The sequence below is a fragment of the Equus quagga genome, chromosome 3, assembly GCF_021613505.1.
Source record: "Equus quagga isolate Etosha38 chromosome 3, UCLA_HA_Equagga_1.0, whole genome shotgun sequence".
Taxonomy (NCBI): Eukaryota; Metazoa; Chordata; class Mammalia; order Perissodactyla; family Equidae; genus Equus; species Equus quagga.
The window spans coordinates 44,571,955-44,589,112 of NC_060269.1; the positions used below are offsets into that span (position 1 = coordinate 44,571,955).

Genomic DNA, 17,158 nt, shown 5'->3' on the forward strand with positions numbered 1-17,158 from the left:
CGTCATTTTGCTGAAATTGACACATCATTTTGCTGGATGATTTCTTCTACTTTCATGGATTTTAAACGTCACTTATGTTCCAACAATTTCCAAATTACATTTCTAAGCTGGAAAGTCTCAATCAGTGATGGCTTTGTCCTCTGGAAGACATTTGGCCATGTCTGGAGATATTTTGGATTGTCATGACAAGAGGGGAGTGCTACTGGCGTCTAGTGGGCAGGGGTCAGAGATGCTTCTAAACATCCTACAATCCCCAGGACATTATCTTGGCTCAAATTGTAAGTAGTGCCATTTTTGAGAGACCATGCCTAGCCCGTCTCTCTCATCTCCACTTGAGATCTCCACTTGATTGCCCACTGACATGTTTTAGGCAGAATATTCTTTTTTGTGTGTTTTCACCAAACTCATTTCTCTCCAATCTTTCACATTTCAATAGAGGTCGCCACAAGGAACCTGATTACTCAAGTTAGAAACCAGGTGGTCATTCTCGAAAACTTTATTGCTAATCTCGTTGGTTTTACCCACTAAATATGTTTTAAATCACTTGACTTTTCATCTCCATTATCTCTGTCAAAGTCTGTCATGTCTCACTAAGGCTACTGAACGGTCTTGTAACCTGTCCAAACTTGCCTCTCTCCAGCTTATTTTCCACCCAGCTATCAGGGTGATCTCATTACACTTCCAATAAAATTTAAATTCTCTAGCAAGGTCTTCAGGTCAGGTATTCATGATTGGGGTCCTGCTGATCTCTTTAACTATCTTTTGTGCCACTCCTTCACATACAGGCTTTAGAAAAGTTAGCTTTCTCTTATTTCCTAGAAGACCTTGAAGCTTTTTCCACCTCCAAGACTCTTGGCATGCTGTTCCCTCTGCCTGGAACGCTCTTCCTCCAATTCTCAGGTTAATTGCTGCTCAATTTTCAGATCTCAGCTTAAATATTCTGTCCTCCAGAAGACCTTAATGCATGCCTCAATCTGTAACATGTCTTCTCTGATATCTCTCACAACATTTATTTCAATTTTCAACTTTATTGTACATATTCTTCCCTAAATGTAAGCTTCAAAAAATCAAGAACCATATCTGGTTAGTTCACTACTTCTTATTGAGTCTGAAATATGGCGTAGGCATTCAGAAAATATTTGTTGAAGGAATTAGTTAATATATACCAGAAATTTAACTAGGTACTTCAAGTCCTTTTTGGAATGACATAGGGAAATACATTAATAAAAGGAAATCAATTGCTGTATAAAGGCATGTCTTGGTAGATAAAATTTATGGAGCTTTGTTTTCTGACAATAGCCTGTTGTAAGATGGTTTTTGTACTAGCCAGTCCTTTGGAGACAGCTTTTCTGTCTCATTTGTACATTGTGGCAGTGGAATGGATTTGAAAGCCTATCTTGGCTTTATAACAAAAAGCATGGTGTCCTAAAAACTACCTCATCTCCCCCCTAAACATTTGACTGAAGTCATGAATTTCATTTTGCCTTGTGTGTCATGCTCTCAGATATCCTGTCCGCTGTAAGCTTTGATGCTGTTTCATGCTCATAATGAGATGGCTGCATGGAGAGTCCCAGTGTTCTTAAAAGACTGTGCGTGCCTATAAAGGGAGATATGTGTATTTTTACCTCTCAATCTTCCAAAATTCTCAATATAAAAGTTCCAAAACTTTGTATAAGCCAACCAAATAGATACTGGATTGTTGAGTATATACTTGGGACTTAGTACCATTTTTAAGTGTTGTCCCTCATACATCTGCCAGCAGGAATACCAAAAAAATGTTTCAAATAAAAGCAATGGTATAAAAATGTTATAAAGTCTCACATTTTGGTCATGAAAATAAGCTTTTTTTATATGACTCTAAGTGAAAGTAAGAATTCTTTCCCAGCACAGAGCTGATTTCATATGAGTTTAAATCTGTTCTTTGTTTTTTCAATCTCTTGCTTTAAAACACACTAACTAATCAGTTGACCAAAGCTACTGGCTATTATATCTACTTGCAAACCAGCACATTCAATTTTCGACATAACAACACAAAGTAAAATGAAGTGGAATGCTGTGATTTTAAGGGGGCTTTGCCCTCCTTTGTCTTGTGAACTTGACCGGCTTTCACACAAAGCAGTCTCTCAGCTCTTTGTTCAAACTCACAGCAAATGTAAAGAGTGGCTTTACATTGTGATTTTCTTACCCGAGGAATCCAAATGCATCAAGAAAAATGCTCATCAAGGCTTGGAACAGAAAGAGGTATTTATTTTACGTGTGCCCTAGTTCTGTACAACTCAGCATCATGACAAATGGATTGAGATTGCAATGGAGAGTTGAAATTTTCTTTGTCTCCTATGAATTGTGAAGCCCAAAAACATGGCCCAACATGATAAGACTTTTAAACATTAGGTACTGATAATGGGGAACAATAAAGATTACCATCTCACATATGTGAGTAGAACCAGACATGTGAGAGAGTTTGCAAACTTGAGTGGCTTATGCTTATCTCCATCAGATGTCTACTAGTCCATTTTTCCACTTAAATGCCTAGCCATAGTTTCTGTAATTTATCCTTAGTGTGTATAAGGAATACAAATTCTCTCAGAGAAGGAAGTCACTGTGACGGAGTGGCAAGAGCCCTGAGTGGAGCTGGGAAGGCTCTGTGGTTTAATTGTAATAAGCGTAGGTTGTGAAGTCAAGCACATTTGGACGTGAATCTCAGTCTGGTCACTTCCTTGTTGTTTGTTCTTGGCCAAGTTATCAACTTCTCTGTTCTTCCATTTTCTCGTTTGTCAGAGTCATAAGGACCAAAAGAGATAATATTTTTGAAGCACATTGCACCATGCCAACTTCATAATAAAAACCTAATATGGGTAGCTGTTATTATTAAATTAGGAGATCTACCATGTTGTTTCATGTCACAACTCTCTAGAACTCATATGTAATCATTTTCAAAATTTAAATGAAAAACTTGTACCAAATGAGCCTAAATAATGACCAAATCTCCACTCTGTCATTCTATCCATTATTTGCCTCTTGCTTTGTCTCATGATCTTTCAGTGGACTTAAATGGTGTCCAACACTTATATAAGAAACTTTTAAAGAAATGAGAGATAAGACAAGCAAGAGATTTGCGGAGCTATTCAGTAAGGGCCAGGCTAATTTAGCCATCATTTACCTAGGCAGTAGAAACAAAGCTATTAATTTCTTGAGAGCAATGATATAGGGAAAAAAGTGGAGAGTCTTAGAGGAAGTGAGGGAAGCTGGAGAACAGAACAGAATATCAAAGGCTGTATCTCTGTGTCCCAGAAAAAGAGGGGATAAATCAGCATTAGTGAAAAAGGGAAAGAACTGCCAGAGATTTCACAAAGATGAAATGGATGTATATTGTAGAAGAGTGATTCCAAGAGTCAGAAATTGCACTGAAGAGGCTTCTAGAAAAAATAAAATGGAGGTGGCAACTTTGCAATGCACTTAAAAACAGAATGGAGAGAGAAGAAAAGAAGATGGCTAATAATGGAGGAAGAGATCTGGGATGTTAAAGGCCCTTGATGGGGATTATGTTGCAACAAAAGGAAGTAAGCTTATGGAGGATGGCTCCTTGAACTGGGTGCTGTCTGCTTCCCATTACTCTTCCTCTTCAAAAGATGTCATCCATGTCTTTCAGGACAGAACATTTTGCCAAATACGTTATATAAATATTGATTTTAGAACATTTCCTTGATTTGAAAGTTCACCACAAGATTGGCAAAAATCCAAACTCTTTCTTTCTGTAGTCTTCATCATGATTTATATGGATGGTTTTTTCTAACAAAGATAAAATGGAAGAAGATTAGAATTTTAAGTGCACAAAGTACACAATTCCTGATAATAAAAGGCATTGGCTGGAAGTATTTTGAAGGATATTTGAGATATTACTCAAGAGATTCTCATTATGTATGCAAATATATCTGACAAAAATTAAAAACAAAAAAGAAATATTTTGACGAAAAATAAATAGGGCCATTTGGAGAACAGAAAGGAAAGGTTAAGGGAATTTTATATAAAATTAGTCTTTCTTATGTGTGAAAAAATTTGGCCTAATGTCTCTAATTTCCGTTATACCACATAAACACAGATATCAACTTTTACAGTTTAACGATCAAAGTTTTAAAGAAAGAAAGCTGCTAAAGATGAATATGCTCACTTATTTTTCTCTGCTATGTCCCAAGACCTAAAGCAGTGCCTGGCACATAACTGGCACTCAGTAAATGTTTGTTATATTTTTGAATACGTAAAGCCTTAGAGAAATCAAATTAGCAAATGCATTCTATAAATATGACCAGCTGAGAGCTAATTGGGCCAGAAAATCCTGAGATATGGGTTTAATCTCATGGTTTGGGGCACCCCAACATGAGTTCAGACACTCAATCCTGATAATGGTAAATAACTTGGTTTATAATCAACTGTGAAAACAAACCAGACTATTCATTAAGAGAAAAGAGAGAGAAAAATCTAGTTCCTTATCTGGAATTATTGAGGGGTGTGTGTGTGTGTGTGTACATGCACGCACGTGTGTGTGTCCCTGTCTATCCTTCTGATTCTTTCTCAATGATACAAACTGAGGCGACCTTCTCTGGTTTAGATAGGCCTCAAACTTTAGAGAAGACTAGTGGTGCGATGAATACAGCTGAGGAAAATATATCGAAAGCCTGAAGCAGCCTGTTTTACATAATGTTTCTAGATTATCTTTTCAAGTTGTTTCCCATAGTAAGGATATTTTTCTCAGAATGGTTAGTTAATTCCCTTTGAATCTTAAAATATGTAATGGCCCACAATTATGTATGAGAAATATTTCAAAATTAGACCCATCCTATCTCATTCCTTGATTATCTTATGCCTAAGTAATTTCTAGAGATTCTTAAATTTCTTCTCCATGTCTTCCCCATCCTCTCTCCCAACATACACTCCAATCCACTCTAACAAACACTTTTATCGCATGGCTTCCTTTCTTGAGAACTTATAATAGCTTCTCAGTAAAACACAGCAGGGAAAAAAAAGGCATAAGATTATTCTTTGGAAACCACTGAAATGAACAAAGAAGGTGCAAATATGGGAAAGAATGATGAATCTAGTATAAAGCTGTAAAATGTCTATCACCAAAAAACAGAAAGCACTGTGTAGATTTCTTTGAAAATAAAGGATAAGATTCTAAGAGACCTAACAAAGAGAAGATGGAATTATACCAGCAAAGACATTGCCAGTTTGAAGGAAAAGGGGCAGAGGAATCAGAACAGAATGAAGGAAGGTTGTCAAACTTGCTGACCACAAATCATGGGACTTCTCAGCCTCCATAACTGCACGATTCTACAAGATGGGACCAAAAAGCTATTCAGCTGTGAGTGTGCACTATTTCTTAGAAAAAGGGAAAGTCATTCAGGGATCATCAGGGCTGATACTTTCATCACAGGCCCAGGGGGCATAAGTGGTTCCTCCTGGTTTCAGCAAGCCAGGATGACCCCATCCACTGCCTCAGGAGTGAAGCTATCCTTCCAGAAAGTCATGTAGGTGAGACCCTTGCAGAGAGTCACAGGGGTGGTGGCAAACTAGAGGGGCAGGACCAATGGACGGAGCTGGGGGAGTTATGCTGCTACCCCAATGAGTCCAGGAGGTGGGACATCAAGCCAAAGAGGATTTTTCTCGAGGCTTAAGAGCCAGAGAAATTTTCCTTCCTGTGTTTTGAACTTACTTGGGACCTGTCACCCCTTCCTTTTTTCCTATTTCTCCCTTTTGGAATGGGAATGTTTATCCTATGCCTGCCCCACCATTGTGTTTTGGAAGCTCATAACTTGTCCGGTTTCACAGGTTCACAGCTGGAGAGGAATTTTGCTTCGGGACGAACTGTACCTCAAGTCTCTCCCGCCTGTGATTTAGATGATATTTAGATGAGACTTTGGGCTCTAGACTTTAGAGTTGACATTGGAACAAGTTAAGACCTTTTGGGCTATTTGCATGGAATTAATGTATTTTGTGTGTGAGAAGGACATGAATTTTGGAGGACTGGTGCTGTGATCTCACTTGTGTCACATCAAAATTCATATGTTGAGGCCTTAACTTCAGTGTGACAGTATTTACAGATGGGGGTCTTCAGAGGGGTCAGATGAGGTCACGAGGGTGGAGCCTTCATGGTGGGATTAGTGACCTTATAAAATGAGACACCTGAGAGGTTGCTTCCTCTCTCTCCACCTGCATACACCAAAGAAAGGCCGTGTGAAGACACAGTAAGATGGTGGCCATCTGCAACCTAAGGAGAGAGCACTCCCCAGACACTGGCCCTCCTGGGATCTTGACCTTGAACTTCCAGTCTCCAGTACTGTGAAAAATAAATTTCTGTTGCTAAAGCCACTTAGTCTACGGTATTTTGTTATGGCAGCCTAAGCTAACTAAGATGGAGACCAAAACCCTAACCCACATATGCTGCCTGGCAGATAAGAGGAAAAGGGGGGAAGCAGCAAGCTCTGCTGAGGACAGAAAATACAAACTCCACCACACACAAAAATACACAGGGGCCTCTGCTCTACAGCAACACTGGCCCATAGACTTTTTTTTTTTTTAAAGATTGTCACCTGAGCTAACAACAGTCGACAATCTTCTTTTTTTTTAAATTGCTTTTTCTCTTCAAATCCCCCCAGTACATACTTGTGTATCTTAGTTGTGGGTCCTTCTAGTTGTGGCATGTTGGATGCCACCTCAACGTGGCCCGACAAGTGGTGCCATGTCTGCGCCCAGGATCCAAACCGGTGAAGCCCCAGGCTGCCAAAGCAGAGAGCATGAACCCAACCACTCGGCCACGGGGCCGGCCCCCCAATAGATTTTTCTACAATGATGGGAATGTTCTATGTCTGTCCTATCTGATATGATAATACAGTATCACGTGGCTACTGAGCATTTGAGATGTTGCTGATGTGATTGAAGAAATTAATTTTTAATTTTATTTTAATTCGAATAGTTTCAGAAACTATTCCCTATAGTCTCAAGGAAATATTTTTAAAAGGCCTTTGAAAAACAAGTTCAAATAAAAAGAATGCAAAATGAAACATCCGTAAAAAGTTAATAAAGCAGCAAAAAATGAAATCTGAGCTTTCGAAAAAGAAATTTGAAGAAAATAAAATCATTAGAGAAATTAAGACTAGAAGCAGTAAGTGGAATAGATGCTGCTGAAATAAAGTCAGAAATATAAAAACACTTGAGAAAATGGTACATTTTTTGAATTAAAAAATACAGAAAAGTAAGCAAGTAGGGAAAACACAATTGATTCAGAGGTGGATTCCACACACACATAATAAATATCTCTGTGCCTGAAAACAGAACAAACAGAAAAAAAAATTAAGCATATATTGTAAAATCTTCCTGAAATGAAAGAAAAATATAAATACGTCAATTCCATGTTGTGTTCCAGGAAAATCTGGTGCAGAATGACCAACTTTAAGACACATCCCGAGAATTTATTAAAGAATAAAGAAAGAATTCAATTTGCATCAATCCTAGAAAAGCAAATCACCTACACATTAGGGGAAAAAAATGCAGGCTGGCCTCTGAAAATCTTATCTGCAATGTTCAATGCCAAATGACAGCATTACAATGTTTACAAATTTCCAAGGTTATTTTGTTTTGAAAAGAAAGTATGGAATCCAAATTTTATAACACCAGGCTGTTATTTATATACATAAAATAGAATGCTATTTACAAATCATCAAGACTCAGTGAATATGGAACTCATGAGTAAGCCTGTAAGAAATATTTGATGCTGAAGCCAGTCAGCAAAGAGATGAATGAGGAAAAACAAACAAAACCTCAGGAATGAGGAAGCTGCAATTGAAGGTGGGCAGGAAATCCATTCAAATATAGAACTAACACACCTGTGACAAAGTGGAAGCCAGAAGGTAAATATTAAGAAGATTAACAATGTAAGCATGATGATAAATATTTTAGAAGTCGTTTGGTTTAGGAAAAAAGTGGGGGGAAAAATTTAAGATCATGAACATCTTTATCTGTCACAGGAAGAAATGACATACATCCTAAAATTGGTAAATTAGAAAAAGACCTAATTGCCTTAGAAACCAATTATAGATTTCCTGTTTGTTGCAAGTATCAAAAAGACAATCAACCTAGATTAAGTTGAAGCAGAAGGTAGATTAAAAAAGGATACTGAGCCATTTCAAGCAAACTAAGAATTGGAAGGGCTCTCCAGAGGAATTCATGCAAAGGAATCAACAGGCACCAGACTTCTCCATCTCGCCTGTTAGCTCCCCTGTGGAGTTGGATCATCTTTCCTCTTTCTCTGCAATTAACTTTCTCTAGCTCACACAGAGGAAAGTCAAAGATCTCTAGAATATTACCCTTTATTACTTAGTCCTGGGTCCTGCTTTCTTTTTCTCTCTTTCAGCTCTAAAATTCTTAGGCAAGTTTTCTGGTTGACCTACGCAGGTTAGGTGTTCAAATTTTTTTTTTTTTTTGATGAAGATTAGCCCTGAGCTAACATCCACCATCAATCCTCCACTTTCTGCTGTTGAAGAGTGGCCCTGAACTAACATCTGTGCCCCATCTTCCTCTACTTTATATGTGGGACACCTGCCACAGCATAGCTTGATAGCAGTGTGTAGGTCTGTGCCTGGGATCTGAACTAGCAAACCCCAGGTCACAGCAGAAGACACAAGCTTAACTGCTATGCAGGTGTTCAGTTTTGAACCAATCAATTGTAACGGGAGAACGAGCTGAGTAAAGAGAATGTGATTTTCCCAGCTTAAGTCATATGTTCATCATTAAACCTATCAGCTATGGCCTGGAAGCCTAGGCAGAGGTGAAGTGAGATGGGGTAGGGGAGGGGGCTGTCCCCAGAAGAAGAAGATTATTGGATAGACAATAATAAAGTTAGGTTATATTTGCCTCAGATATCATCAGAGCCCTCACCTGTAGCTTACACCATCTCCCCTAATTACCAATTCACCGGATAGTTCGAATTTCCCCACTCTTCAGACTGCTTTTGTCCAGTGAGTTGTGACTGGAAGTGCAAGCCCTTCAGAACTTTTTTTCACTCAGGCACAGAAATGGAAATGTCCAGGCTGACCCATTAGCTTGGGTCTCCAGGTGTTTATGAAAAAGCAAAGCCTTTCTGCCAAGCTGTGATGGACATACACTGTGAGAAATCTACATTTGTTGTTTTAAGCCACTGAGATTTTTTTTTTTAAGATTTTATTTCTCGTTTTTCTCCCCAAAGCCCCCTGGTACATAGCTGTGCATTTCTAGTTGTGGGTCCTTCTAGTTGTGGCATGCGGGATGCCCCCTCAGCATGGCCCGATGAGCGGTGCCATGTCTGCACCCAGGATCCAAACTGGCGAAACCCTGGGCCCCTGAAGCAGAGCTCAAGAACTTAACCACTCAGCCACGGGGCCACCGAGATTTGATGACGTTTTGTTACTGCAGCGATACCTAGCCTACCCTATTGATATTGCATCTTTTTTTCTATTTCCCACTGTGATTCTGCACTGCCCATTTTCTGCCAACTGTATCAGGCCAAACAATTCCACTCTAGTGCACTTTGCTACTCTTCTTCCCCTCCTGCTTTTGAGGAAACACCCTTCACTTCTTTTGACCCTCTGTCAGAGGAGGTACCCACAGGGATGTTGGGGCCCTGATGAGAGTATGGCTTCTTTATATTCCAGGCATTATCTCAAAGAATACAGCTACTGGGCCCTGGGAGGGAGAAAGGTAAAGCACAGATTTTCAAAGCAATTTTACCTACAACCACCACCCATTCCAAAATTTTTGCCCTGATATTTCATTTGTCACCTGCTGCTAGACTTATCCTTCACTTAAAAATTTTATTCCAGAGCCCAAGATGTTTCTTCCTCCTGACTCCCGTGGCTTATTTCAACGATCCCTTTCCCCAAACCATGAGACTGCTTAGAGCTCTGAAAGATGTCGTACAATGTGGCAGTATGTTCCAGTACAAGGAATTTGACAGAGAAAATCTTCATAAACTGAATGTGAGAGGACAAAAAAATGGACAGCTTTGCTCTTTATGGAGGACTTTCTATCAATGGACTAAAGTGGTGGTTCTCAACCAGAGAATGATTTTGCCTCCCAGGAAATATTATACAATATCAAGAGACGTTTTCAGTTGTCACAACTTGAAACGGTGTTACTACTGGCATCTAGTAGGTAGCCTGGGCTAAAGTCAAAATTTAATTAGGAATTTGTGTCTTTAATTAGAAATTTGCTACTTTGGATGCTGCCATGTGACTCCTCTTTAAACACAACATATTATCTCTACTTGCCACCAACAAGAAGAGTAAGACAAAGGAAATGCACATACTAGCAGAAAATAGCATTGCCACAATAGTCACCAAAACACTTGGGCAAGTTCTATATTTTAACCATCACTTGTTACCTGATTAAAAGAGGGGAAGATTGACTCTCTCCTAAAAGATTCTGTAACTTATTTAATCATTCTCTTAAGAAAGACCTGAGTCTTGCAAGCTTAATCATAATGTAGTCTCACAAAGTTACAAAGCATATCTGAATCATAGTTTATTTGGGAAAAAAAAAAAAGGACTATGAGATTTAAAAAAAAATGTTGGCCTTAATTTTCAATGCTCCTGAGGGCCTGAAATGAGGATACAGAACAAGATCTCTTGTTCTCCTAAACAGAAGTTGAGCCAATAACATAGGGTACTTTATGAGCCAAATAATGTCTGGTGTCCCGGAGCTAAAGAAAATGTTGGCACATCTTGCAAAATCACAGCTGTTTCAGTCTCATTTAGTGGCTGGTCCCACTCTCTGCAGCCCAGTTTGTCTTTTGAAATATAGCACAGCTAGCTATTCTGGAGCATGTGATTAAAGCCACTGACAAGGGAGGTTTTCTTTATTTTTTAGCTCTTTGTCTGCAAAGCTTTAGAAATCTTGACAAGTCCTGGTAAGAAATAGACTACTTTTTTAGAAAAATGATGCATAGAGATTTCCTAATGTACACATAATTGTGCATATTTTTATCAACAAACTAAATGTACTTTGGAATCATGAGGGGAAAAGAGAGCTTTCTAAGATTAAAAAAAAAAAAGTTGAACTAATTTAACTCTATGCAATGATGCTGTAAGAAAGGATTTCTGTGACTCCATTCACTTACCACATGCATTTTTAGGTTGCAAAACAGGGTCTGCCAGCAACTCCTCTGAGTCAGATCTTTCTGACAGCAAAGCCTTATCTCAGGGGACTACAGAGCTTTAAAAATTAGGGAAGATGCCATATTTCGACTTAAGTCAGCAATGCCCGAATGAGAAGAGGCGTAAAAGGTGAATGCATGTAGATACTCTGAATTCTTCTGACGGGAAAAGTTAATTCATTTGTTTAGAAAATTGTTTATTAAAGCAAGCATTATGCTCATGCCCGGAAAACCATTGGCAATAAATCAAATAACTCCATTTAATTGTATACATTAACTTAACTACCCTCATATGCTATAAAATAAGTGACTATCTGGGATCTTTTGTATAGATGAGCCAAAAAAATCAGGTAACTGACAATCTTTAAAAAAATTAAAGGATTTAGTAAAAGTAAACTCAAAGGATTTCATTCTCTAGTTGATTAAGTGAATGATAGTGAATTTGGGACTGACGGCATGAGCTGAAAATAGTAAAGTATTACTAAAGACAATGGTCCCTCAATTTTTTTTGGTATCTCATTAAATACTTCAAATAAAGTTTAAGTAATTTTAAATTAAGCTTAAATCATTTTTAAAAATTACTTAAATAATTTTTTCCCAGAACCTAAGTTTTCACCTTTGTATAAAAACAAAACTTTTAAAACGTATTAGGTGTAGATCTTTCTAAAGTGTATAATATTACTTCCCACCTTCTTAAATACACTGTACAGCAAGGGTTCTTAACCGTGAGAGATCATAGACCTGAGAGGGAGTTCCATAAATGGTTGTCCCAGAATCCAAAAGCTCTTTGAAATTATTTGCAGAATTATGTAGACAGGCTGTACTTTTAATCAGCTTCTCAAAATGATCCAGAACTTACTTATGTGAGAGTGTTTTTGATTAATCCGGGTTTTCATTATGATCGTTGACTATTGTACCACCATATTGGAACACAGTGTTGTCCTCAGGACATATTAAGATGAATAGGTCTCTTTGTCCAGCCACAAAAATGACTTCAAATTGTCACTTTAAGCAGTAATGTCAACAATAGATTAAAGATAGAGTGAAACTCACTGTGAGTACAAAATCCTCCCTCTTTAGAAGTCTAAGAGTTCGTTTCTGGACACTCCTCAAAGAATTGATTTCCTCAACTTTTTTCTACTAATGCCATAACTTAAAGTCTAATTACAGGTCTCAAGTGATGATTAACTGACTAAAAGTTACTTATTAATTTGTACATCCACACTGCCTAGCACATAGCATGACACATTGTAGAGTCTCGATCAACTGTGCAATGTGATTATCAAAAGTTTCACAGTATGAGAAAATTCCCTGCTTATTTCACTCACTGCCACTTCACCAAAAATGTGCCCTAAAATTATTAGTACACATGAATATGCCCATGTAAGACCTTCAGGGTTTATTAAGCTAGTGTTTCCTATTTTACTGCTATAGACAATGAAATCTCTGAGAAAGTTTTGGCTTTCTAACTTTCAAAATCAGTTCCAACACTGAAGATTCTAGATCAACCATTTCTGTAAATTTAGACAAGTAACTTCACCTCATTAAGCCTCAGTTTCTCCATCCAGAAGTTAAGGATGTTGGACAAGATGCTGATCACATTGTACCATTCAGTTCTTAAATCATGTAACTATGTTTTGACAGTTTGCTAAAGCAAAATTTTCAAAAATTTAAAATCATGCCTCTTGAACAAATAAAATCACATGACACTGCAGTCAAAAGTTTATTAAAGCAAAAGTTTCAAAAAGGTAAAACTGTGACTTCTATGTAAACGTAAAATGAACATACGTCAAAGATTTTATTCAAATAACTAATAAACAAGGTGAACCAGTAAGATGGAGAAGGCATTCAAAGAGTATTTCAAAAGCTAAATATTTATAGGCAATGTTAGGATAAGATTGCTGGACTAGATATAAAACTGGTTAATGTCCAACAGGGTAATAAACTATGAAACCATTAGGGTTGTCTTTTCCACCAGACAGACATTATTTGCATCTCTATGGGATAAAAAGCAACAGGTTAACCTCTGCCCTACAACATTGTTCAAGATCCCAGTCAATACGCAGTCAGTCAAGCCCAGCATTGCACTGAAAGGAGACTCACAAATCTCTCTGGCTATTTCCAAGTGTCAGATAATTCTTTTGATAAGTTGAATTATGTTTCATGAATAAAAGTTCTTGATTCTTGATGATACCATTTAGTTTGTGAAGGAAGGTCTTTATTTGACCCATGTACCATTTCTATATCATATTTTCAGACTAGTACCCTAAATGTGCCTTACTTTGTTTTGTGCTGAGATAAACATTAGGATTTCATAAGATAGTGTGTAGATGAATCTACATCTAGGTTATTTTATTCATTAGATACAATGTAATGTATATTTAAAGGTGCAATGGAATAAACAAGCTACTACACACGTTCAGAGATTACACATATGTTGAGAATGTCTAATATTTTATATTTTGACAAATTCCATGAGTGCCTAATAAACTTAACAAATATGAATGCTATAAAGAAAACTTTAAACATAATTGTAAGACTCACCCCAAAGAAAAGAAAGCCAAAAATTAAATATTCTCTTATAGTTTATGGTATCTGTTAACTAGTTTGCATACCGCCTAAAACAATGCGATATGTGCACCAAGAGGAGGCATATTATCACTAATAATGATATCAAATATATGCATACACAAACACAATCCAATAAAATTCTTGACTATTCAACTGTTTCTTTTATCATGGATAAAGGTAGCAAACATTCCTCCATACTTAACTTCTGAAAAGTAACCCATCTACAAAAGAAAAAGCACGCATCTTTCATTTCTAATATTTTTATTATAGTTTAAGATATGTGTTTATTTTCATATCATCAGCTTAAAGAAAATAAATCACACAAGAGTAAGCTTTTGTATGTCTGCCAAGGTAAATTGCTCTATTTTAAATTTATCAAGTTATAAATAAGCCACATAATGTGCTTATGTGAACCAAACCACAGCATAATCTGAGTACATTTGAAAGGCATAGAGTATTCTCATTGTTTCAGTAACAGAAAAGAGGAGCAATACTTATTATTAGAATTAAATGCCTGGCCTTCAGCTACCCATTATTCAAAAACAATACAGCATGAATTATTTACTGGTTATAAAACAAAATACATTCTTAAAAAGCAAAGGTGACTAAAATAAACATGTGTTCCTGGAACTTTTATTTAATATTAAGCATTTTGGAATAACTGGAGGCAAACAAACAAAGTCAGACCCACATATGGGAGGACCAAACTGCCAACAGCAGTGTAGCTTGAGACACAAAATTAAACCTCGCTTCTAAGGAGCCTGGAATTCCCGCCACCACATCACAAATTTGGATAAAGATGGTATAGTCCATAAAAAGCACATTATAATGCAAATATGCCACCTTGATAAGACAAGGTATAAGGCAACTTGACAGAATCACTTCAAGTCAGCGGCTCAAAGTAGAAGCTGTGTCTCAAAACTTTTGTCAGGCCAATTTTCCATTAATACGTTGATTAATGAGAGAAAAAGGGATCTTAAAAAGCCCAAACATAGCAGGTAAACCTGGAGACTAAGGAGAGCCAGAGAGTATTCTGAAAGTGTGGGACCAGAGGGAGGCACTCAGGGCACAGAGCGGCAAACAGAGAGGAGAACAGTCTGAAGACCAACGCTCCAAGGGTCAGCCCAGCAAATAAGGGTGCTGAAAAGTAGTACTTGAATTCGAGCCTAGAAAAGTTACAGTTAGATAATCAAATAATCCCTTTCGCCTTGGTCTATCTTCTCTTGTACTTAACATGTTATTTTGACATTTTGTCCCTATGTACTTTAATAAATTAGAATCTATAGATACGTTCTTTTTAAAAAACTTCACCTTTATTGTAATGTCCTTAATAGTTCGAAGTTACAGTGGTACTGAGTTAGCCTTGATCAGAACACAGAAAATGGGGTGCTCTTTAGCAATAACACACAGAACTGAGAAAACAGAGGATATATGTATTATGAACATTTTTAAATTGTATTTTTAAACATTCTGGGAAAGGAGTTAGTATATCAGCTTTTAAATAAGGGGTGGGATGTGTGGGTGTGGAAGGGTAATGAGTTGTTTGAGATTTGAAACTTCTATAAGAACATCTATCATCCATGATGACGTGGGTATCTTCCAAGGACATGAAGACACAGCACGTGAATACTATGTGCCCTCATCCTTCCACCTAATTAAAAAGTTGGTAGAGGGAGTTTGGGGATAATTATTTGAGGCTTAATATTGCCCAAATTTGCTGTTTTAGTTCTAGTCATGCACTTTCATTGAGGAGAACTCAACAGTCAGGTTTTAATTTATTTTGTTCATATTTCTCATATTGGAATAAGCCAAAAAATATATTTAAACACATTCAATATCTGGTCCTATTGTCAATATCTGGCCAATATCAATTAAATTGGTTTAAATATAATTACACAAAACAAATTTCAAGAACTTTACTATTATCAATAAAATGTATAGAAGTTATAATACATCCTTCATAAAAATGACAAAATTGTTTTTAAAAATCTATTGGGAAGGGGCTGGCCCCGTGGCCGAGTGGTTAAGTTCGCGCACTCCGCAGCAGGCGGCCCAGTGTTTCGTTAGTTCAAATCCTGGGCGCGGACATGGCACTGCTCATCAGACCACGCTGAGGCAGCGTCCCACGTGCCACAACTAGAAGAACCCACAACGAAGAATACACAACTATGTACCGGGGGGCTTTGGGGAGAAAAAGGAAAAAATAAAATCTTTAAAAAAAAAAAAAAAAAAATCTATTGGGAAAAAAGATAACTCTATAAGTACAGTTTCAAATAGGTAACTTTATACCTTAAAATTGCTTCATTTCTAAGCTACTAGACATAAATTGGGCCAAAATTGAGAGAGCAAAACTACCTAATGTATAAATTGTCAAATTTGGATGGTTTCTATACTGACAACAAAATAAATTTCTAAAAAGGAATGGAAAAGGTGATTCTTGCTGCTCAGAATCACAGAGATGGCTGCATTTATAGATACAATAGAATATATACTGATGGGTTTGCAAATAACCCACCATCTCTGTTTAGAATTAGTGTATGCTCTGATGTTGTTGCAGATCGTGAGCCTCAGCTTTCCAATGTAGAGTTGTCTCTGGGTAGTGTGGGACTGCTCTGTTTTAACAATCAGAAACAGAAGAACGTCAAAAACCATTCCCATTAGTATTTGGTCAGACCAGTCAATGTGGCATAAAATATGGTTTATTAAGGGAATCATTACCTCTGGTTTACCCTGTTCTATTAAACGACATGACAAATATTTTAACAAAGCTAGCTGGCATGTTCATTGCAATCATTCTGTAATCAGATGTTAAGACTCACATGACATGTGACACGATGTTAGAGACAAATATAAGCAAATGTTTTTGGAGGAGTGTGTTTTTGAAAAGCTTTTAAAGTCTGCTTATAGTGCTCAGGCCTATCATCTATACTTGGTTAAATTCATTTATTTTATATATTTCATCTACAATGCCTCATTCCTAGAATGGCTTGAGGTTTGCATACTTGATTTAAAAACAAAAACGAAAATGCATAAATATATCTAGTACCCTAGCCAGAAGATTCTTTTGTTATTCATTCATAGGCAGCACTTTGGCCCCATGTGCATTGATGTAGGTAAGAAGGATTTTGGCTCTCTGTTCTATTACATCGATAAGTTTTTCAATTCCTTGTCTACCCCCTTGACTTTCCCAATAAACTTTATCAAGAAACAGAGACTGAAGGAGTTTCTGCCGTAAGTGCTGGCTCTTCAAAACAGAAACTGCAGATTCGGGAAACCTGAAAAGATAAGATGATATTTTATTCTTAGTAATTGCTTGGAAACATTATGCCGTACCCAATTATTCTGCCCTTCATTAATCTGGCATAAATCACACTATCAAATAGTACCTTGAGAATCAAAACATTT

General features: G+C 37.2%; 1 protein-coding gene across 6 annotated transcripts in view; it reads right to left on the reverse strand.

Annotated features, from left to right (window-relative positions):
- Nucleotides 1-15,981: 15,981 nt before the first annotated feature.
- GASK1B (golgi associated kinase 1B) overlaps nt 15,982-17,158 on the reverse strand; it is a 66,802-nt gene continuing 65,625 nt past the window's right edge. For all 6 annotated transcript variants that reach the window (XM_046656630.1, XM_046656628.1, XM_046656629.1 and 3 more), the window contains one exon: nt 15,982-17,028. In XM_046656630.1, the coding sequence (XP_046512586.1) occupies nt 16,821-17,028 (208 nt within the window). In that variant the 3' untranslated portion in view covers nt 15,982-16,820. The remainder of the gene's footprint in view (nt 17,029-17,158) is intronic.